Raw genomic sequence first — 24,550 nt, 5'->3', positions numbered from 1 at the left:
TTGTTGATAAGTGACCGCTCACTACTCGCCTACTAATTTAGCCAAGTAGTGCGTCCGGTAATTCATGACCGCAAAACACAATGATGTGACGTCATGATCGTGATTTAAATTCGTGTATATCATGACCTGAACCAATGTGGCGTTGATTTTGTACGAGCTCAGAAACTCTTCTCATACGTGAATACATAGTAAATACGTACAATGCTTTAAAGGATGGCGTAATACTTGTCCTAGTGTTTTATAGCAAACTAGTACTCCGTGAAATGGGGCAGAGTGAACTGTTGGAAGGACTCAACGAGAATCACCGCATTCAAAAGTACTAAACTCTCACAAAATGTCTGTCTATAAATATGATTTGGTTGTCTGATTTAATACCTATTACGCGGGATATTCTGGACTATGTTTCCCTCTACAAGGTAAAATGTCTCGACATCGGAACTTCATAGTGGGTGTGACATTATGTATTAAAATAGTCTATATACCCTACCCTATACGTTGACACCAGCATCAAATATAGTTCGAATATAGGTAAAACGTTTTAAAATTGTTAACCTTTATAAGTGAAATTTTCAATTGCCAGTGCTGACATATATAGTACATTTTTCTACATATATATATTTATTCTGATTTAGAACTACGTGACAGGACTGTGTGACCATCTTCCTAAAACTACGAGACAGGACTGTGTGACCATCTTCCTATAACTACGTGACAGGACTGTGTGACCATCTTCCTAAAACTACGTGACAGGACTGTGTGATCATCTAATCATAGTAGCATTATAGTAATTTAATGCACTATCCTGGCGTCAATCCCTCGATTACAAGCACCTGCGGATCTTCACCAAGGTTTTCCCAAGTCCGCATTAGTCAGTGAATAAATCTCGGCCAGTGGATTTAGCCTTCCTATATATTGAGTCTGTGGTACACTCATCCAGAGTAGGAGCTACCTTTTTAGGATTTATCTTCAGATCGGATACAATTTCAACTTGGGTTTACCTTTCATAAGTTGGATGCTAAAAGCATTTTTCTAGCGATGACATTAAGAATCTTGAAAAAGTAAACTATAATTACAAAACAATAAAATTCATCGTATTAACAATTACTCAGTGATTTAAAGCGGGGGAGTCGTCACCCGAGCATGCGTCAGATTGCCATAATGTGTCATTGTTTACAAACTAGCCTCTACCCATGAGCCTTTGCGTTTTTAGCGTTTGTTGTTTTCGTCATTTGAATTAGCGAATCAGTTCTCTCGCTAAATTCGCCAAAAAGACATGCCCGCAAAAAAGACATGTTTTTCAGTATATAATGTACCATAAAGTCAGTATTTTTGATTCTCAAATACATACAGTAAAACTAGATCGAGTTACCGTTACCACGTGCAACAGATATACTAAAACGTCATGGTGCTAATAGAAAAGCAGGAGAGTGGTATGACCTCTCAGTTTTATTGATTACGTAACCATACAATTATATCTGACGCAAAATCCCGTCAGGCTCATTAATTTAGAAAGACAATGACCTCGAAATCTTGATCCCCATAAGAATCGCACGGTGCCTGGTATTGTGACTACATTTAAACCTTGGTGGCGTGTCGAGAAGTTTTCTGGCCTGGCTTCATTCCAGTAAAATCGCTCACGATTTGATTTATGTTTAGTCGTGTAGATGATTTTTTTTTTCGATGACGCTAATGTGCTTCCTCATTCAACTGTCACAAATACGTGGAGCCATTTAGACACAATATATCTAGATACATTTTGAGAACGAATCACGTGATCCAGTCATCCGGATAACTCCTATATTAGTTTTGCCAGTAGATTATTTATATAAAAACCGTTGCATATGTGAATATTTTTGAAATTACCTGAAACAGTAAGATGAAATGAATAAAAAATCTTTATTTCCATCAAAATGGCATTACTTATACATATTAATAAATAGCTGTTTTTTGCAAATATATCTTCACTCAAGTAATAAGTTATATTATTTTGCACATTTAAAAATGATTTTATAAATGTATTATAGAGAATTGTTGTGAGACACGTATGCACGACTTGATTAAAGTGTTACATTTTTCAATTGTGCGTTATATGCCACATCTCACCACATCCCCCTCTTAAATGCAGTTACTGCTGGAAATGTGAGATTAACATAATGGCATGGGATGTAAATAGCCGCATATACAATACGATTCGACAGGTGTTATATATAGCAGAACTGGAAAGAAGCAACGCCTCGTAAACTCAACGAGAAATATTTTCAATAATGCGAATCTGTCCAGGGCAGATTCACTTTGAAACCTTGGGACCCTGGATCACTCAAGCAACAACATATCGCTCTACTGGCCGTGCAAAGATTTTTTCCCGGAAACCACCTTATGTAAATGAACCAAAAAAAAACAGCACGGCAATGTGATTTTCTTTGCATATACAACAAAGACACAGGATATACACTGATGACACTTTTCGCATCCTGGCTTGACACTGAAAAACAGCGCAACACAGCCCCCTTGAGCCATCAAAGACTACTGTGTTTTACTGCAAATATCAGTATGAAGTGCCTGCGGGGGCAGTTTCTCCTCGCCGTAACCATAGAAACACATTGGCCAATATACAGCATTGAAGACAATGAATGAGAACGGGAACACAAACCGAGCAATTCGATCTATCAGCCGCGGTGTTAATTTTGAAGGTACCGTCATGTACGGGGTAGGCGAGTCCGGTGGCTCCTCTTCTCTTCCGGCTGCTTGCTGTGTAAATGGACTTGACACTAAATTTACCGGTATTTCAATGCCACCATTCCTGCTTCTTTGAGATGCCTAGAATGTTTGAGATTGATAATGGAATAAGATTAGAATGTAAAAATTCAGGAACCTTGCCATGACAAATTTGTTATATATGCACGAGTCGTACACCATCGGCACAGGCGATGTAAGCACATAATGTTATGGGTGCATAATAGCCTCAATATTTCTATTTTTCTGCGTACACCGTATAATTTAATAAGGTGATAGTCAATAATCCATAGCTACATTGAAGGATGGACGCCCTCTAGTGTGCACACAGTATCAAATCTCTTTTATGATAATTAGCAAACTTCATTAAGTATTTTGGAGCATTACATTATTTTCACCAGACTAAGGGAGCCGCAGAAGGTTCAACAATTAGTATACTACCTGCGCATGTTCTTGGCCGCTGTCATTATGCGTGCAATACGTATACCCATTGCTGCTGACAATGTGGCAGCTTCGCCTGCATGTCGCCATGAGGTGGCGATGTTTAATATAATAGACAGAATAAACTTACCACACGATTTTTTTTAACAACGTAGATTGCAATGAAATTCTCGAGTGTCTGGAGGTCATGTATACATTATAAAAAATGTATTCCATCAATGCGGGTTATTATATAACTTTGTCGTTATTTATATCACAGTCGTGTGTATGTATTGCGTGCCTGCAAATGGGGCTACCCCGTGAGCTGCTTACGCAATGAAATGCAATCTTAGCGTAAACTATCTGGAGACTTATTCTAATTCATTCCTTTCACGCAACAACTCGTAAAACAGAACACACGGCACTAACACATCTCGAGAAATGACATTTACGACAACTGCGGACAATACAATTTTAGCAATCATGACAGAATTATCGTTCGCCAGAGTTGATTTTGAATATTGATAATATCAATAATTGTATACGCAAAACTGATAATTATCCTAACACCGGCATAAAATTTAACACCGCAATGCCCACCTTTTTCTTGAGTGACTTGGCTTCTTTCTGTCGTTTTTCCGTCAGTACGTAGTTTACAAGAGCGAATTCCACAAGAGCAGCAAAGACAAACGCTAAACAGGTTGTCATCCAGACATCTATAGCCTACAGAGAAAAGATACACCTGCTTTGTTATGTGAAATACAGTTTTTCTGTGTATTGTAGACTCATTTTCCCGCCAATCGTGTGGTTTGTGCGTTTTTCCTGAATTGAATTGAATTGATGTAATTTCATTTGGTTTCCACTTCACGCCAGGTTTATGTAAACAATACGATCAGCTCCGAGGGGTCCGACGACGAAAGGTCCGTATAACATACATTTGTCCCAGTCTTTCATTTACGGCTAGCATGACAGCAAAATAATTGGCCATCCTAATCATGCTTCTGAGTACTTGTTATTGTAATTCCTTATTTAGTAAAAGATCGACTGTGCAGTACACAATACAGTAGTAAATTAAGAAGTGTTGTATTAAATATATCGCAATTGACAGTAATTATAAATACACAATAATTATATAACAAATTATAAATAAATTAATTTGTATGATATTTTATCATGATAGAAACAATAATTTCAATCAGGTAAAATGAAAATATTATTTTAGCCGCAAAGATAGCAACATTCGTTCGAAGCTCGTGTACATGCGCCGTATTTACCCAAATGTACAAGCGCATGCGCACCGGCGCACTGAATTGAAAAAAATACTGCTCTGTTAAATCATACCATATTCTTTTTATTTACCTTAATGTAGGCCACCGGTGGTAAAGTCTCCCTAACGCCCGTGCTTTGCGCTGTCATCGTGAGTACGGTGGTTATTCCCAGTCCCACACGAGCCGGCGACGCTTCGGGGTTGATCCAGAACGAGACCCAAGACACCACAACTAAGAGGATGCTAGGCACGTACGTCTGAATAAGATGAAAATCGAAGATTCGACGGAGGAAGAAGTAGACTCGTAGACAAGAAAATTCACCTGAGAAAAAAATCACTCAATATTATTTTTGTTTAACGACCACGTGAATACGATCGTGTTTTATTTGGTTTCTTGAAACGTGATATCATAGTACTTCTTTAGTCATTATTTGTTTATGTCGTATCAATAATGTGTACTTGTCAAAAACACCAGGCAGAATACTAAGCTGCGAGGCGGGATATTGACGTAGTGTTGTCGTGGAAGAAGTGTGTTACGCTAGAGTGGAAACTTTTCAATTATTCATGAAAACGAAAAAAAAAAAAAAAAAAAAACACTCAGAGCTCGTTACATGTACCATAATGATTTTCACCAAGTCATTTGTTTTTAATTTGACCAATCTACTGCAATTATTCAAATTTTCGTCATTATCTGTGAAACCTTTTTTTTTTATTTAGCCGAATTATACATTTTTGAGCAACATGTAATTCAACAGCAAGAACGAATAGCATGGCATTTTCCTATACAAGAGCCCTTCACCGACGTGCTGTTTATGAATGCGCGTCTCCGAATTCCTTGGTTGTACTATTATATAAATGCTATAATATGTACTATATTTGTTCGGCGGGTGGACTGTTGCTGTTAATGAAAACCATAGGGTAAAATGGACTAGATGAACATAAATATAAGAAACATAAATATTTGGCTAATTAATCATCATTGATCAATAAAAACTAATATCTAGAATAATTTGCTTGTCGATGTCTAAATATGGTTCTTAACATGATTCTGATATATAACAAGTTCACATTTATAATTCATTTTTTTTGTTAATATATTATACGATGTTTTCGATGGATAATTTGGTGGCCACTTTAAAACCATCCCATAAAATAACATGACCTTCGTTGCCATAGCAATGAATTAATATATTATTTAGCGGGTATCTTTACAAAAGTGGAATATTCAAGACGGATAGTCTGTTACATTTGAATTTTCCAGAATGTAAGTAACCTAGCCATAACCATGCATTAAGCTTAAACTTTTTTTTATAAAACACGAATATATTCACATATAAGCACACATTTTAATGAAGCTGTATTACGATATGATTGTTAGCATACACGAATCGCTTGTGTATAAATAAATAAATAAATAAATAAATAAATAAATAAATAAATAAATAAATAAACAACTAAGATTTTGAACCAAGCGAGCAGCAAGATTACTTTGAATATAAACTCAATCAACATTACACGCAAAGTGAATTCAATGTAAATTGTAAATTGCTTGGTTGTTTAAAAGCGCACATCTATTAAGTTCCATATTTAGCTTGTCATCAAGAGTCGCTAATTACACTTTTATTGTTAAAGCCCTATGTTAAATTATTGATTTAGTTTAATAAGCACGAACGCGGCGATCCGAAACTTGTCCTACATACTCCTCCTTACACGCGAGGACTTTATTTGACTTTCAACTCGTTCACTTTTAAACAGAATTAATTTCATCCCGCTATTTTTTCAGATAAAATTCTCATTCGGTGGCAGTGTTATTGATTGTCTGTCACGTAAAACGATAATGTCGTAAGTTTCAAGGGGGTTGTAGTAATCAATTTCACCATCACTCAGTCTGATAAACTGCAAATTCTTTCTTTCAAGATAATTTCAATCAGGTTAACCGTGAGGCTGCTTCGCCGAGGTTGAAAGTAGTTGATGTTGCTCCTGTACAGTTCGCTGTAAAGAATATGTGATAATTCTCACATATTTTTAACACTGCGCAAACATACTCGACATTGCTTATGCTATTCACTTTGCACGCCGTTACAATTATCACGAACAAAGGGAAAAGGTAATAGAATTAACTCTATAATCCAATGCCAATCTTAAAGATTATCACTGTATTTGTTAATCTAAGTGAAGAAGTGTAATTTATTCATGTGATGCTGTTAGCATTGTCAGAGAAACAAAGTTTAGATAGAATACGTATATGCTATTATTATACATCTGTCACCGTAACGCCACAAGTTACAGCGTGCCGTAATTGTGCGGTATTTTACGGGCTATTTTCATCCTACCATATTAGGAAATGCGAATTCCAATTATGGAATGATTATGCGCGTAAACATCCTCTAATAATAAAAACAAACATGGCTACCATCAGAATTTGACCAGACTCCACACAAAGAAGTTTGCTGATTCTGCTCTAAACATTTTGAATTTCGGCATTCCCATGATGTATCCTTGGAAAGAAAACATGTATAATAATAAGATTATTACGAGGATACCTCAAAGTATGCACTCACATAGAACAGAGTCGATACTTCCACTGCACTGTCCTCGTGCATACTTTGAGGTATCCTCGTAGTAACCTTTTATTATAATTGCAACATCAATGTATTTACGGCCACTCTCCGACACACAACAACACGTACCTGTAGAATACACATTGACACACTGTACTGTCTTTATGTCATGGAGAACAAATTCAGGTATTTCTATTTCTTCATTTTTCAACAATGGCGTTTCATTCTTCCATCGAAGCACCACATCATGCGTCCTATAACCATCTGTAACATATATTTATGAATATGCATGATTTGGGGATGATAAGATCAATTTGTATTAATACCATAACACTGCCCATATATTGGAAATCACATGTCGCCAGGGAAAATGATTGTCCCTTTTCCCAATGAACATGAATAATAAATTAAGGTTATGATAGGAAACGAACAAGTATGTGTTATGTATAGAATTAGTGACTAAATTGAGAAAGTTAATAAAGTGAAAGGGTAGCATGGAGAATTAAGAAAATATATGTTATTCCTGTGTCCTGGTTTAACCGATAAGAGTTTACAGTTTACATATAAGTCAGTCTCATTTACCTACTGCCATTATATGAACGGCGGGGGCGACACGCGTTCAGAGTTGGGTACGACTGTTACATTTTAGTAAAAAATACGTTCCTAATCACCATACCGTGCCATTCAGAATAATCAACGATTATTTTCTATTTTGATTGTTTCCTTCAAATTTTATATTTCACTGGCCACCTCGGGATTATATTCCATAATTAGATTCTCAGTATGTTAAGACACTGCATTACAATATTGCATTTGTTTATCGTGTTACCCCGCCACACATTTTCACCATGAAAATAAACATATGTTCTTCTATTTGTCTCTTTCTGTTTTTCATTCACGTTACACGTAATGTTTTCTGCAATAGTACGAATTGTTTTACCCTGACCCCCTTACTAAAGATATTTTACAAAGAAAGACAAATATTTATCTGCAGATCAGCGAATCGTGCAGTCCATCATACTAAGTAATTTCATTTTTCGAATTAATTATGGAACGAGAACGAATTTCTTCTGGGTGACCACATTACATTTATTACGTAAATGACGTCTGAGTAGATTTTCAAGCAATATAAAAAGCAGACATCAGGTGCGTAATGACAAATGACTGAATTTACTTTTACTAAAAATAATACGATGTAGTTATTACAATTGATATTCCGAATTCATATGTGACGAGGAATCATTTTTGTCCAGGGTTTTGCATGTCTGGCTCGTTATTAAATGATTATTAGATTTTTTTCCACTGCCCATAGCCGAATTGCAGTTTCATATTTTTTTATCATTTGAAGTTCAGATTGAGATGTTTCTATGAACTTCACCGATTGTGTACAAAAGGAATCTCTACTGAAAATGGTTGCACTTTATGAAATAGAAGCTTACAAGAATTTAGATCGTTTTCAAAGCTCGATACTCTACTCAAATTGGTACACTTTAGAACGTGGGCTTTATAGTGCTAATACTATTTAGATTACGTATGCTTCGTACACCGATATCAAAGGCAATTTACTGTGTGTACATAAAACAAGTAATAAACTGTCTGGAGACATATCATGGTGAATGAAACGATCACCCATCAAGTCCGACGGTGACTGTGTATTGCCTCAGCTGTCCGTAATGAGAACCCAGTAGTTTACATAGCTTGGAATATCAAAGTTGAATTGACCATCTGATAAAATATACACACAGCCGTGTACCTCATGTACATGTACATGTACATGTACATGTGGTATAATTGTGCAATGGAAAATATCTCCGGAATTTTTTAGATGGCATAACATAGCACTGATAAATGAACCACGTTCATATGTTATTCAACTCGTGTACAATCAATCAATATGAAGAACAACTCATTGTATTTGTCTAATGAAATATATCAAGGGTTGTTTCATTACATGTACATAAACTCGTACATAACATTATTAGGTATAATCTGATTATGAATTACCTCTTTATTTTTTTCCTTTTTCACTTATGAATATTTGGTATTTTCAAAACACTCAAATCATGGTAAGTACGACCTTTACTCTGTTAACGCAGATGGCACCAAACCGCGATCCAATGTGATAATAAATAATGAATCTAAATAATGAATTTCTTTGAAGTTCAATTTCAAGCTTAAACACATGCGGCCACACACACATTCCTTTAACCTTTAGTCAATTTAAAAGTACAGGATAAAAATTAATGCGAGTTCGACACTCTACAATGATGTTTTTCCTAATGTGCTAGATGTTTTATCTGTTATACGATCTTGTATCGCTTATGGTAATTCTTCGAATCACGATCGATTGGAATATGGAGTACATATGATGTTTTTTTCTATTCGGTAACTAATTATATATCACGACTGGTATAATGTATACAAATGCTGGTCATCGACTGCATCAAAATGCATTACTTACAGCTTTCCATTTCCATATGACAAACTTGACTGTCCATGGGATATTTCCTCAGATTCATATTGCAGGCCAGGGTTAAGCTTAGCCTGAAATTGAAATCATTATAAAGTGTGATTAACGCGAGTTAATGGAGCGTGGATCATGTATAATGCATGGTGATGAATGCTACATGAAAGCATCGCATTTAGTTTTACATTCACAACAGGGAATGCACTTACATAGAAGAATAGATGATATATCGGCCTTTACCTCAACTTTACCCTACTTTCTCAAATAAATACGTATTACAGATATACAATCCAACAAGTCAATTAAATATTAGCTATCAATAAGGTTTTATTGTCATTTTTTTATTTTGTGCATTTATCAGCATTACTACTGGAACTGTTAGATAAATTGATATTTTGTACAATGTAATACAATTACACTGAAAACATTTCAATAGTTAGGGACACGTTTTAATGTAAGTTTCAGTGTTACCATCTAACTTAGATTATGTAAACTACAGGAAATCACTGTGACAATGTTGGATTTGATTGTTTCACTGTTGAATACGGTTTTACGACTGTAGAATTACGTACGCATTATAATCCTGCAATTAGCAATTATTCAATATATAACAACCAAATGATTGCCACAAAAAATCCCTGAAACGGAATGCACTTAATGTTAGGAACATACCAAATTGAAAAAAAAACTAATATGCAAATATTTACTGTCTTTGATATTCCGGGAGTGAGTCTTGGTAGATCTTGCGCGATATTAGGTCTTTTGAATTAAACAGTAAATATTCCCCTAATGGAACTGGTTGAACGCCACTGTACATCAGGCATTGAGTTTTTAGATGTTTAAGCCCAAGGCTGTTAATTAGAAGTCAAACACACGCACGGTTAATAAGGTACCTCAATTTGTAATCTACGAACAAAGTACAGACAGTCGCACCTTTCTCATCTGGTGAACCATATTCTTACAATAAAACCGCAATAAGTGAACATGATAATACTCAATTTTACAATATAACGTGCTGAATAATATAAAGATTCTTGACTTTCACTCTGTGGCATGTGACATGATTTATATCTACAACATATATAACATATATAACGTACAATTAACATTGTATTATTATTAATAGCTTCAAGAACCGGAAAGTACATTTCTCCAACAAAATTCAGTTTATAACCATGACCTATGGGAGTTCCTTATGGTGTTATCGCATGCGCTAGTAATACAGTGTTCAGTCACGCAAATATCCCGATACGGATATACGTGCAAGATTTACAGAACACAAATTTCGGTGATAGTACACGATTTTCACATCGAAATATCCATTAGTGAAATCTTTAGTTGAGTGAATACAATAGTAGGCTCATATTATTCATTCGGAATTCTGATAGGTCAACGTGTAACCAACATACAACAGATCGTCTGAAACTTTGAAATAGAATTTATATATACATTTTCTTTTGAAAAACTATTTAAATGACAGTTGACATCAACAATATTATTAAAAATTCTATTAACTATTCTGTGTATATTTGCGTGTATTGATTTGAACAGAAACATACATAATATCAGTGTTTGAAATTACACGGGTGACTATTCAGTCAGGCTGATGACAATTTTAAGTTTCTAGCCTTGTGGTCGGGTAGATTGTTTGAGAAAATAAATAAAATATTACTTTTTACAAAAATCATAAAATGGCTACTGATATATTATTGTTGTCAAAATTATGTACCTAGAGATCTGTTGTGATCTTTTTGACACATGCAACATGCAAGACAAGTATAAACAACAACAATGCATGAACTATGCGTGATTTAGCGAACTCTCGCGTGATTTCTGTGAACTTTCACAACCATTACTTGAATGAAAGTCACTGCAGTGACACTGATTGAATAAAATATAATGAAAACATAAACAGGGCTGGTAATTTTTTTAGCATTTATACCTGTTGTCATGTTGTCTGGGGTAAACTATTATTAACAAATTTCAAACACTGTCCATATATATAAATCATTATAGTATCATCTTACCTTAAGCTGTATAACACATCTCCATTTGGGTATATTCGAAGTGCTTTATTTTCCACTGTTATATCATGAAGTTCACCACTTTTCTCATTAATTATATACATATCGGGTACCCATAGGTTTTGAAGAACCCTCTGGTTGACGTTAAGGCTATACCTACTTGTACCGTTAAATACAAGACGAGGATCGTTCCAGTATTGCCGAATGAACGCCATAATGTTATAATCCTGCTATAAACAAAAGTAAAATCAACAAAAACAAAACAAAAGTACAATCAGAAAGGGGGAAACTAAAACTAAGTTCCACAGACTTTATACAGACGCATCAAATAATAATAAAAACAAAACAATATCATACTGCAACGAATCGTTCTGGACACATTCTGAGTAACATAAAATAGACCATAGAAATAGCATATCAAGTCGTAATACTATTTGTTTCTAAATGTTACTTCTTTGTGGATGCGCAATACCTCGTACGGGTCCGACGATTTTGCTATAAGGCTATGATGCTCACTTGAGCGAATAAGTGCTGATGAGAATCGATTGTACTTTCGTTCACCTTTTTGGATTTACTTAATATCTGTAATTTTATTTACCTTTTTTCAAACACAAAACGTAATTCAAAATCAATTCTAGTATTTGCTATTCATATTCTGGGTTCAATTGATCATGCCGTATTTAACAATTGTATGCATAAATTAAAATATTCTAGCTATTGAACATTGGTACAACATAATTTCCAATATAAAACTTACTATTTGCATATTTGATTTGGCTATAAAGAGCAACGTGATTTTCTGCGTTCAATTGTACTTCAAACAATTTCGTGACAAATTTCGACAAAATAACATAAGTGAACATTATTTTAACAATAATGTAGTCAAATTTAGATTCCCACTCATATAACCGCATTTCAATATTTTTATAAAATGATATTTATCGAATTCCAAGAAAAAAGGAATAGTATTGTATTAGAACCTCATATTTAATTTAATTTTTTTATTTCAACAAAACAATCACTTTATGGAATAGATTGTAGTGCTTAATTCTAAATCACTACTTAAACTACTAGCAATAAAGTAATTGGAAAAGATCAAATGATTTTGTTCAATTCCCCCAAATCCCAATTCAAATTCCATTTATAATATGTTATGATATTAATATTTAGTTGAAAGATTTACCGAGCGAAGAATAACAGATGGTACATGGGTAACCTAATAATATACAATTGTATATTATTTTTGTGTTTTTTGTTTTACTTTCACTTTCATAATAATAATAAATGCATTATATACAGACAACGAATTTTGCACTGTATAATAAATCAATTTAAATTCAATTTTGAAAAAAATCATGCTTAAGTTATTGACAGTGTTGTAATGTTAACATGAAACTCGATGAACGTAGAAATAGTTTTATATATATTTTATGTGCATCAGCCACCAGGTTCAAATTGTAATAACTGACACATTCTGTAAAAAAACCCGACACATTTTGTAATAAAATGACTGAAACATTTACATTACGTCTATTGTGTGCAATTGACTGACGGATATAGATTATTCAAACCAAAATCCACCGTTTTATCTTTTCAGTCGATGGTTAATTAAAGCGAAATATACTTATAACATCTTTAGAAATTGTGTGTGAGATCACTAACATTCAGTTACAATACAAACAACGCGCATTGATAAACGTAAAACGTTAATAGATAATAATGATAATTATAAGTATAATAATGAATGAATTCACGTTAATGTATGTCTGGTACTGGTAATAAACTAGCTAATATTTAATTTTATTTAACGCAGTATAGTTGTTGACAAATTTGACAACTGGTCGTTCAATATCGCATTTACTGTTTTGTTGTACTCTGTTCTCAGAATTCACTACAATTTTGCTTCTGTTTAATCACTATGTATTGTGCTGTGATACAACACATACATATTATTAATTGAATCGAAGGTCAAAGCAGTACAGGTTGTAGTCATGAATACCGATTAGTAAGACACTTTGGTATTGATTAACTTTAAACGACAAAAACACATCAATGTTGACCGAGTCGAAGGGTTATGGGTTTGAAATGTTCACTTATGATGACTGGATATTCTACATAAATCTAGTAAATCGAATTATATAATATACAGTTAATCGGAAACATCTTTTGATCTGTGATTACTGAAAAATAATAATCAAAATATAGTTATATCTTGTACTATATTGTATCACATTTCAGATACCAGAAATCAGACAGACTGCAAACCGAACTGTGCCGTGACAGGTAATTTGGTTTCAGGGTTGACAACGACTCATGACATTAATTGGTAAATCAACACTGACTGACAAACGAGTTTGTAGAAATTGATTGTATTTCCCAAGGCATTTTTGTGAGTATTGTTAATGGAATAGTTTAGTAGATACATCATAAATGTTTAAAGGACAATTATACTGCTAACATTACTCAGACAAAACAAACTAACGTGCACGTTTTTTTTCGAGCTCAAACGAATATTTCAAGTATGTGACCTATGATGAAATGGGACGTGAGGTTTGTTTAAAATATTTCCGTAATACGCGTTCTTGTTTGTGTATATCATTTAATCTATTAATTACTAAACATTGGAAAGATATATTGCGTTAGACTCCGTCAGGACATACGAGTCAGACCAGGGCTAGGTGGTATCTATGTAGAACTCCCTAGTCACGTGTTCAAATACCACTTTCCTATTTAACATGCTATTTATTTATCATTGTGTTAGGAGACATATATATTGGGAAAACATCAATTAGTGACGTGTCAGTCGTTATTATTATTGCATTGTGTATTGTTGATGACTGATATGTTGTTATGCCAACTACCGTGTACAATACAGTTTCAACGATATGCAGTTAACTGATTCGCCTGAACTACGTTTGTGAGATAATATATTTAAAAAAAACATTTGTTTTTATTTTCATGGCATGTCCACCACTATCTATGTTGAATACAAATGATACAGGATGTGTAAATGACAACTAAGTTACGTGAATTATATTCTATGATGGATTACAATAGTCAATTTCACTAATATAAATTTTACGATCTTACTTGGTTCAATAATGCACACTGACAACACGGAGGACTGCAACGACTTAGAATATTAATACAGACTATACTTGCAGTTGATTACATATTAACCATTCCGATTTAATTTTAGACGATGAATGAAAAAACAATAGTATTGTGAATGAATAGAGGTATGGACTTGTGAGCTATTAATACATTTTTTTCTATGCTATCGATAAAAAAGCCATTGCTCGACACGTCTAGCTATGTTTAATAGTCACATAGGACTACGATTACCAAATATTATCTTCTATATATTAATACTCGATATCGTTTTGCATATTGATCACTAGTGTTGCGTCATGAGAATCATTACTAGCATACGCATGGTGTTGTTCGATTGAACACCGGGCGTACTTGTATACAAACAACATGATGCCAAGAGTGAAATAATTCAACGCTAAAGTATCACCGAAACTTACCATAGTTGTAGTGATTGTATCAAACCCACTCACGATGTACATATCATAGTCCACATTAACGGGGGGACCTTAGTGAAAGGAATTTTGATTACTCAATATTGTATTCACAATAATAAAAATAATAATAACAACGTATGGCATATATCTACTTTTTAAATGATAGCCTGAAAATAAAAATATCTTCGTCTAATGTAGATTTTGCCACATTTCAAGACTGCCATGTTAAGTAGAATTCTGATATAGACATTATTACCATATCTTAAATAACCATATATCGAAGGTTTCATCTGAAACGTGCTCAGGTAATAAATCACTGATGACATAAATCACTGAATTTTTTGCACATATCATATGATATATGTAATATAAACAATCACAACATACCATTTGCGCCTGGTCGTATCCTCATATCATAGCCCTTCAGCATATCGTCAAGCATCAATGTTAAGTTGGCAGTCTTCTCATACTGGTAGTCGGACCTCGCGGTAGTCGCGATTCTGAAATGAGTAATACAGTGAAGTAATATCGACTAGTGTGCACTGTACATTGCTTGATGTGAATGTCACCACTGTTTACATACAACAAGTATTCTTATGCATTAGATATCTTTCAATATAAACAATTGATCGTAGGCGCAGCTCGTTCGATTTGAACAATTGCATTCTCTTTTGACAGTACACAAATGCAAGCAGTAAACATAAACTCTTATTAGTATCTTTTGCCATATTAATATATACATTAAAATGAAAACCGTGGTTGATGATATATTGATCCGTTCAAAGGTTGAATGAATCTGTAATACGCTTAGACATGATATAAAGATGATTGTGTAATTATGTCTAACGGGCAATACGACGGAGATTAAAAAAAATATAACAACTGACACAGAAGATGAAATAGGGATTACACGTTACCTTGGTGATATCAATCTACACGCCGAGTGTTATTGAGTTGAAATACAATAAAATTACAATATAACACTGTGATTGTCCATCTGTCGAAGCTTAAACGTCATGCATAAACTCATTTTTTTTTCTCAACCTCTTTAAAGATACGTAATCCCTTATTCATAAACTCCGCCAAATCTATCACATAAATAGAAGATTCTAAACAATTTTTAAGGGATGATATATCAGACCATATGCTAGGAGTGACACATGATTCTGCTATTATAATATTTATAGGAGTCCATATATATATATATAATGTGAAAATGTCTATTTGTCACAATTATTGTATTTACACACTAGCATTGTTATTGACTATTTTTTCAATGGGCACCGTCTGTTTCACACTAACCGACAGATGACACGGTTGGTTGTATTATTTCACTAATGTATATTACATACATTTAAGTCTAATATTAGAAACGTGAATGGTGCATTGCATAATATATCATGGAACGGATACAGCGTACTATTGCGACACGGGCCGTATTTGACATTCAACCAAACATGCTGTTATATCAAAATAACTCCTAAGTATCTCTCTCACATTATCAATGTACATTAAAAATAATGTCGTGCTTCATAGACTGGAGATTTTATTTATATTTATTAATTTGCCACGTATTGATATTAGCGACAAAACACACACACAGGCAAGTAACACCATTCACTGTCCCACACAGGTGACAGATTACAATTAATTTTGCTGTTGCTATAAACTGGTTTGAACAATAGCACGTGTACATGAATCAACAGGGAATTGTTAATATAATGTAATGTATACAATTATTAATAATACACATTTGCTAAGGTCAAGGAAAGAATCGTACTGTAATAAATCATCGATGTTCTGTGGTGAGACACGGCATCCGGAATGAACAAAACCATCATGCCGGAAACCAAACTAACTAGATTTATATATTGAGCTTGTGTAGCTTCACTGTGCACGAGATTACATCATATTTAACACTATTCTCGTAAATAAATATATTTCGTAGCATCCAATACTCATATTATAACTGCAACACAGAGTGTTAATTTCAAACAGAAGACAATTGATACGAACAATACTTAAAGGTTGGCGGGTAATAAATCAGTAATCGGCGCTGCAATTTCCTGCCTCAGTATTTCTCCTTAACCGGAAAATGTCCACTGATCTTAAGATATGTGTCAACGAACGCAGACATGCATTGTCAACGATGCCTTGTGTATAGAAAGGACAATTGTCGCAGTTTTGGATGCAGCCTTTAGACCGGAGTGCTTCTAGTTAACCTATGGCTTACAATTTGCTTTTATGATTGGATTTTATGTTGCAGTTAAAGTGAAACGTAATACACCACATTTTATCTGTATTAATCCAAGTCACACTAAGTACAGTTTTAATTCAGTTGGCAATGTTTACTCTACAGCGTTATTACTTGACCTAATTTTAACAATTGACGTATGAACTAATGTATTTTATTTGCTTTCCCAATACGCACATACAAGCCAGCAACTCGAAGGCATGTCGGTTACTGTTTCTACTGTCAACCCGTTTCATAAATCATGTAACGACACGTCTCTGTTATTAACGTGTGTTAATCAGAAACTCTTAGCCATTTATTTTTTATTATAAACGTGCCAAGTTCATAACTAGAAAAATATTAAAAAAAATAAACACTCCATTTCATGAAATGCGACAATATTTCGATTTTACGTCATCTGCCTATAGAGGGATGCGAGCCATTACAATAGGTCGCCCTACTAATTTTGTGAAAAAGATTCCGATTCTGTGAACTCACACCGACTAAGATCACCAACCACATCGAGTATATAAATGTACAAATGAATAGGGACAAGTAGGTTTTATCATAATTGCGGTGGTGCACGGGAACCGACATATATACCACGTTGATCCACAGTGAGTAATATTTTATAGTTATTAGAACTCAGTATGCTCTACAGAATAACTCGACACACACATACATAGTAATATTAAAAAAAAAATAATTGTTATACTCACCCCATTGCGTGTAGAATGGGCGGTGATAAAAGTATAATTATCACGAGAAAATTGTAGTTAATGACATTAAACATCTCCATGGTTTCCACCATTCTAGTCCACATTGTACGAAATAGTCCTGTTGGAACACATATAACAACACAATAAGTTACGTTTCAATAGCAGTGCGCGTTTAAAGCAATCGAACGTAAATGGGTTATATGGCCAATTGTGTATAGATGACAATAAAAGTAAGACTCCTTAACATAGTGCGAATTTGTTCTGCCAAACAGCGTGCTCAATTTGCATGCGTGAGTACTACATACGGGAATTGTATAAGTACATTATCATATTCAGAGCTTAATATCCATAATATTACGGAACAGATGACTGAGATAATATCCGTAAAAATGAAATGTATTTTATTATAACAAACTCATATGAAAGTAAAACAGACTGGGAAGAGCTCGGGAAGAGACCTGACAGGTCACATAGGCGTGGCGCTATAAAAGATGATATATAGTGGAATCAGTAAACGTATTAATGTGAAATAAACAACGTGCTCCTCTGATTTAATCTCTGACACAACTATAATATATCTATAAGCCTATTGTGTACACGACACAACGCCGCATAATCTACGCGGCTAATACAAACAGCGACATTACATTGGGTTTAATTTGTTTTAATACAACGCTGCGCACGTGGGTTCTTTGTGAGATGTAGCTGTGCTACTCAATGCAGAATGAGAACGAGTGTTTGCGTTGCATGTACATAGAACTTAGATCAACGCGTGAAGGTGGATGATGTAACCTATCGTTGCCCATTGTAATGATTCATACGAATTATTATACATGTTATCACGATAAAGAATGTATTACGAACATGCCATTTACTTTCGTTAATAATTTCAATCTCTTGTTAATGGTCCCATCGAGGTATAAAAGGTTGATAAATATAACATTTATATTATGTACCGTGACGACTTCACGTCACCAACCATAATGCTTGCATTTTCATTTCCCATAAATACTTAACTAATCTTGCGTTCAGGGCTTTACTAACCCATAGCAATAACATGTACAGCTGCTGTTGATGAGAAAACTTACGTCAGCCATATGCATCTTGTTTCACAGTAGTGTCATTGCTCTTTATTCACAAGGATTGTGTTAGACACCCGCATCTCATCTACTTATGCAGATCGTATTTATTTATTTATTTATTTATTTATTTATTTATTTATTTATTTATTTATTTATTTATTTATTTATTTATTTATTTATTTATTTATTTATTTATTTATTTATTTATTTATACACAAGCGGTTCGTGTATGCTAAAACATATCTGGTATATCGCAATAAAGCGTCTTTGAAATGTTTTATTATATCAGAATTAAATGTGTTTTTATAAAAAAAAAATAAAGCTTAATTCATGTTTCCGGCGAGGTAACTTGTATTCAGGAAAAGTCAAATGTTACAGACTATGCGTTTTGAATATTCTGCCTTTGTAACGATACCCGTTAAATAATATATTAATTCATTGCTATGGCAACGAAGGTCATGTTATTTTATGGGATGGTTTTAATGTGGCCACCAAATTATCCATCGAAAACATCGTATATATTAACAACAAAACTTGAATTATAAATGTGAACGCACTAAAATTAAGAAAGATACAAACCCACGGCAAAGATATTCATTTAGACATCGACAAGCCATTTATTCTAGATATTAGTTTTTTTGATCAATGATGATTAATTAGCCAAATATGTAATAATAATAATAATAATAATAATAATAATAATAATAATAATAATAATAAGATTTTAATTTATTACACCATAATGAAAGTTAACAAATCATTCTAGGCTGTTATGTAAAAAAAATAAAAAAACAGTAACAAAAATAGAAGTTAAAGAAAATTTAGATAAATGCAGTTTAAAATGGCAAATTATGTACGATATGTACATGTCTATGTGTCATGTTTCATGAAACAAAGTTTTAAGTATTTAGTCAAATGCTTGATTAAGTTACGTTCTTTTGTATTAATAATAGTTTTGAATTTGTTTATATTTATGTTTCTTATATTTATGTTCATCTAGTTCACTTTAATGTATGGCATTCACTGTCAGCAACAGTCCACCCGTCGTAACTTCGCGATGGCTTAGACTAGTAGCTCTATAACGCCACAGACATCATCACTGTTCATGTATTCGCATGGCAACGGATTTTAATTCAATTGACAAAATTAACTTACAAATGAGGGTGAATGTAATGATGCTCATTTACGATAGCGATAATATTGCGCGTTTATGGGCCGATTACTATATGATGAAACTGTGTCGTGACGAAGACGATGGTTTTCAAGATATTTAAACGAGAACTCGTCGAACTATACATGGTTGATACCACAATCTACTCACCTTGCCTGTGCCGGCACGTCCTGTGTATTACCTACAGGAATATATTCGTAATTCTTGTTATAACTAACTCCATTCTCCCAGGATTCGAAACTCATCAAAATCATAACAAATATGTCCATTTGATTAATGCATAGATTGGCCGAGTTGGGTGGGGAATTACACCTGTATATGTTGGCGCCATTAAGTCAGTCAGGCAATTTGGATGTCAAGACATTAAAATTATCGGCATCGCTAATTTATTTGAATACCCTGCAAAGTAGTATACATTAAACTCATTTTATTAAAACGAAGCTGTTATAACCGGACCACGTTTCTCGATGCCGTCGGTTATTTTGCGTTATATAAATCTTGCAATTGAATAGACACGTGCATCGATTTTGTGATTGTCGTTAATGTCAAAAGTAAATTCATCACGACGTCGTGTCAATTTCGTGATGAATGCCGGCAGAGTTAGTGCGTACATACGGGTCTACGTCAAATCGCATACAATATAAATACGAATAATGTGAACTGCAATTAACAGTGTAATACATTTCACACGTGTTAATATGCAGTGCAATCAATTTGCATTATTGAGGTCACGAACACAAAGCGAAACGTGTCCATGCAATCGTAATATAAATAATTGATTCGCTTGCATGTATATATTACTAGACATATTCGTATCACCAAGATATACTGCATGAAATATTTAAACATTGTTTTCGTGACAAATTTCGTTGATAACGTCTGGTATTACGACATTTTATATTTTGCCTGGCGCGAGAAATTTACAATATTAGTCACGAATGATCTGTTTATCCCATGCGAAACTGTATGAGCAAAAAAATGTGACGAAAATAACCACGGGAAAAAAGATTGCCTAGAGTAGCGACTGGGAGCTGTGAAAGAAGCGGAAAGGACAATGCGCGTAATTCAAGACGCGTACTTTTTGTTGTTGTTGTTGTTGTTGTTGTTGCTCTGGATGTAAATACACGTATATTGGATGCGGGGATTAACATCAAATGATTTGTATTGCCAAATAATATATCTAAAATTAACGAATTCAGAATATTTTCATTAATATGAATCTGCAATATAATGTGAACAAATTTGAATTTTCACATAAATAGAATATCCACAATAAAGATTGGAATCGCGCCATGCTGTTACGCGAAGTCATCTGGCTGATTCCACCTGTAGCGCTGCTTTTTGCCGAAAACGAATAAAATATCGGGAGTCAAAATATTAGTTTTGTTGTCAATATTTCTGGATTCGTAATTGCGTTCTGTGTGTCGTTGGAATTTCTTGACTCCGGATCAAACACTAACGCGGAGACCAGAAGATAACACGGTTTCAGAAGATGCCGAATGGCCGCGTAGATCGGAAACCGACAAATATTTAGACTTAAACAATGGGACACCGTGATTATAACGGCTGCTCATATAGTAAATATTGACATACATCAGATAGAAGCTAATAGATGAAATGTGGAAGGTTTTTTCATTCGCGTCCGATATAATATCTAGTATTTTTCCGATACCAAATTGGTTTATCTACTTTGAATTTCTGTAGTTTCAATTTTCTGAAATTCCCTGTCAAAACTTTTAGGTACATTACAAAGAATAGTACAGATGTGTATTCAATTACCACTGGATTATGTAATTGAATACAGTTCTATCATTCTGGACAGTCTCACTACTGTGTAATTAAATACTTCACTTCACGGGATAATATAAATGTTTCCCCGTTGTAAATTTTGCTTCTGGTTATATATCTTCTTTTGCCAGCAAATATCAGCAATATACAATTTTGTCCTGTCTACTAAGTTTGTTTGTATGAAACATATTTGTTTAAATTAGTTTTGGATTTCAAACATGAAAGTGGGGACACTGGTAGTAAATTTATTACTTTAGACAACAAGTGTAGTCTATGACAGTGAAACAAATTTGAGAAGTTTCACTTGACTCGCTTCCTCAGAAATTCAGTGCATCTCCCTCTAAGTATAAATGATTGAATTCTATACATACACATGGCACTAACAAAACATCGGACATATACCACGTTTTCAGTACATAGATATATGTACTTATTAGCACATATTGTTTATTTATTTAAAGCACACACACAGTTAAACATGGGTGACCTTTGATTTTTTTTATCCCTATGTGTCGTGTGATCCCAATTAGGTCAATATACAAAATATGGGTCAGGTCAATATAAAGAGTCTAATCCATTGATCAATTAAGCTGTATTCCACCAAGGTCAGTGTTAATTATACGAGTGGTGGTATATTATACATATTTATAGGCTATTATAGCCATCCCACGTGACATTACTTGATAGTAATGATATCATATTGATTTGAAGCTTAAACAAGCAAGTAGTTTAAGTGGCAGCTATGGGAATATAAATATTTAAAATTCTTCCTCGCTCTACATGCGACATTGCGGCTTTTGTCAATCGTATTCCGTTTTTAGGAGTGCCAGTTGTTTTTCATTAATGTGTGTGTATACTGTTTTTTATTGAGGTTTTGGTAAGGCTTCATATAAGATAATTCTAACACTAATCTACTAAATACCATCTTTTACTATGCAAATCAGCTATATGATTTTATTAGGGTCCCAGTCCGTTTGAGCCTGATTAGGTCTTAGAGTTTTGGCAGAAATGGCCATATTTGAGACATTTGTTTCTGATGAGTACTTTAACCAACGAAATTGATATTTTGTGTGCAGCATGTACAGCAACGCTTCTTACAAAAAAAAGATGTGTAACATGGTATAGCCGCCATCTTGGATTTTCAGCAAAGTACGTGACCGGAACTTAGGGCATTTGTTTTCATGAATGATTCAAGAATAAATTTGATATTCGTATGTGGCGTGATAAAGCTTATTATGAGAAAAAATAAAACAATTTAAATCATTCACATGACCACATTTTCGGCAATTTTATCTCATGGGTGCCTTCAATCGATCAAATTGCTATTTTTCATTCACGTAACTGCCATCTATCCGGCAAGACTGTCAACAATCATTTTTTGAGTGTACTTAAAACGCTCAACTTGATGAAGTTCAGTCAACCCCGATGAAGTCAAGCTTGCCCAGCATCCTCACATGGTTTCATAAACAATTGGGATTTCATCAAAACTGGAGGTACGGTGTGATTTGAATGTCAAAACCCGCAAAAAAACAAAATGCATTTCTCACATTTTCGGGGATCTAGGAAAGCAGTTTCAAATGATCAATATTAACACTGACATATAGGCTATGGAGCCACATGTTGAATCAAGTTCAATTGGCATCCTTTAAACTTGAACCCGACATAGTTACTCTGCAGCTTTAATTGTTATTTATATTTAACGTCGCATACTGTGATATTTAATTGTAATTTATTACGCTTGAGTAAGTGAAGCATTTGATTAATTCATTAATGGAAAACCTAATCACCATTTATCAAGAATTAGAAAAGTGTGTGTATGCTTCACTCTGTCCATAGCGTATAATCGTTGGTGTATGAGTGCGAATTTATTGTTACAATTCAGTGGTCTGAATATGCTGCGTGCAGTAGATACAGCATAACACGTCAACATACATTTTTACTGAATATGGCGTAGGAATCATATATGGTTTTGGAGTAGTGTGTGTTTGATATTAGACTTTTCAATTTCACTTCCTGTCTTCCGGTCAATTGTGCATTTCAAGAGAAAGCGTTTAATCAAGATAACCGTGCGTGAGTGCTCGGTATACCGATTCTATTTAGTAGGTGTACGTTTAGGTTAGTTTAGTTTAGTTTCCAAAGCCATAAGCAACCATTTATAATTTATATGATCGTCTTTGTTCTTCAAGATAAATTACCAAGTCTAGACTCATAACGTAGTATACTCAATAAATAAATAAAGAACACCAGTCGGTAAACAAATTTGGCCCAATTGCCAATAGCAAAATTGAAAATGGGCTGACATTTTGGGAATTTGACAAATGTGTTTATGAAATATGTATTTGACGGAGGATTGACGATAATACTGTGCAAGGTGTAAAAAGATATTTTTGGTGCGAATATAGTAAAATTTTAGTAAAATGATTCGTTATTTGACAAACGCAGTTGCAGTCCTCATCGAATACTGTGTACCTATCTGTGCATAGAAATACAGGAATTTTCAATTTCAAAAATAAAAAATAAATTCAAGAATCGGGCAAATAGGTTTATGAATGTATCTC

At 34.0% G+C, this 24,550-nt stretch overlaps 1 protein-coding gene across 1 annotated transcript; it reads right to left on the bottom strand.

The window, feature by feature from the left end:
- Positions 1-1,877: 1,877 nt before the first annotated feature.
- Positions 1,878-20,473, bottom strand: LOC102810175 (glycine receptor subunit alpha-4-like). Its single transcript, XM_085500573.1, has 9 exons — positions 20,355-20,473; positions 15,387-15,499; positions 15,003-15,070; positions 11,476-11,702; positions 9,443-9,525; positions 7,111-7,245; positions 4,513-4,742; positions 3,754-3,876; positions 1,878-2,817 (listed from the first exon to the last, which is right to left on the bottom strand). Exons 1-9 carry the CDS (start codon positions 20,471-20,473, stop codon positions 2,524-2,526), a joined length of 1,392 nt encoding a protein of 463 aa, XP_085356699.1. The 3' UTR covers positions 1,878-2,523.
- Between the last annotated feature and the right edge of the window lie 4,077 nt (positions 20,474-24,550).

The sequence above is a fragment of the Saccoglossus kowalevskii genome, chromosome 6, assembly GCF_978046115.1.
Source record: "Saccoglossus kowalevskii chromosome 6, keSacKowa6.1, whole genome shotgun sequence".
Taxonomy (NCBI): Eukaryota; Metazoa; Hemichordata; class Enteropneusta; family Harrimaniidae; genus Saccoglossus; species Saccoglossus kowalevskii.
The sequence above is the reverse complement of the archived record's forward strand: the minus strand, read 5'-3'. Positions and strand labels throughout refer to the sequence as shown.

Bases quoted from the DNA above. Each gene is read 5' to 3' on its own strand.
- LOC102810175 (XM_085500573.1), bottom strand. From the start codon at position 20,473: ATGGACATATTTGTTATGATTTTGATGAGTTTCGAATCCTGGGAGAAT. The intron at 15,500-20,354 runs GTGAGTAGATTG...TACTCATTTCAG, and splicing joins GACGTGCCGGCACAGGCAAG to AATCGCGACTACCGCGAGGT. The intron at 7,246-9,442 runs GTAAGTAATGCA...TATATGTTACAG, and splicing joins TCATATGGAAATGGAAAGCT to ATGGTTATAGGACGCATGAT.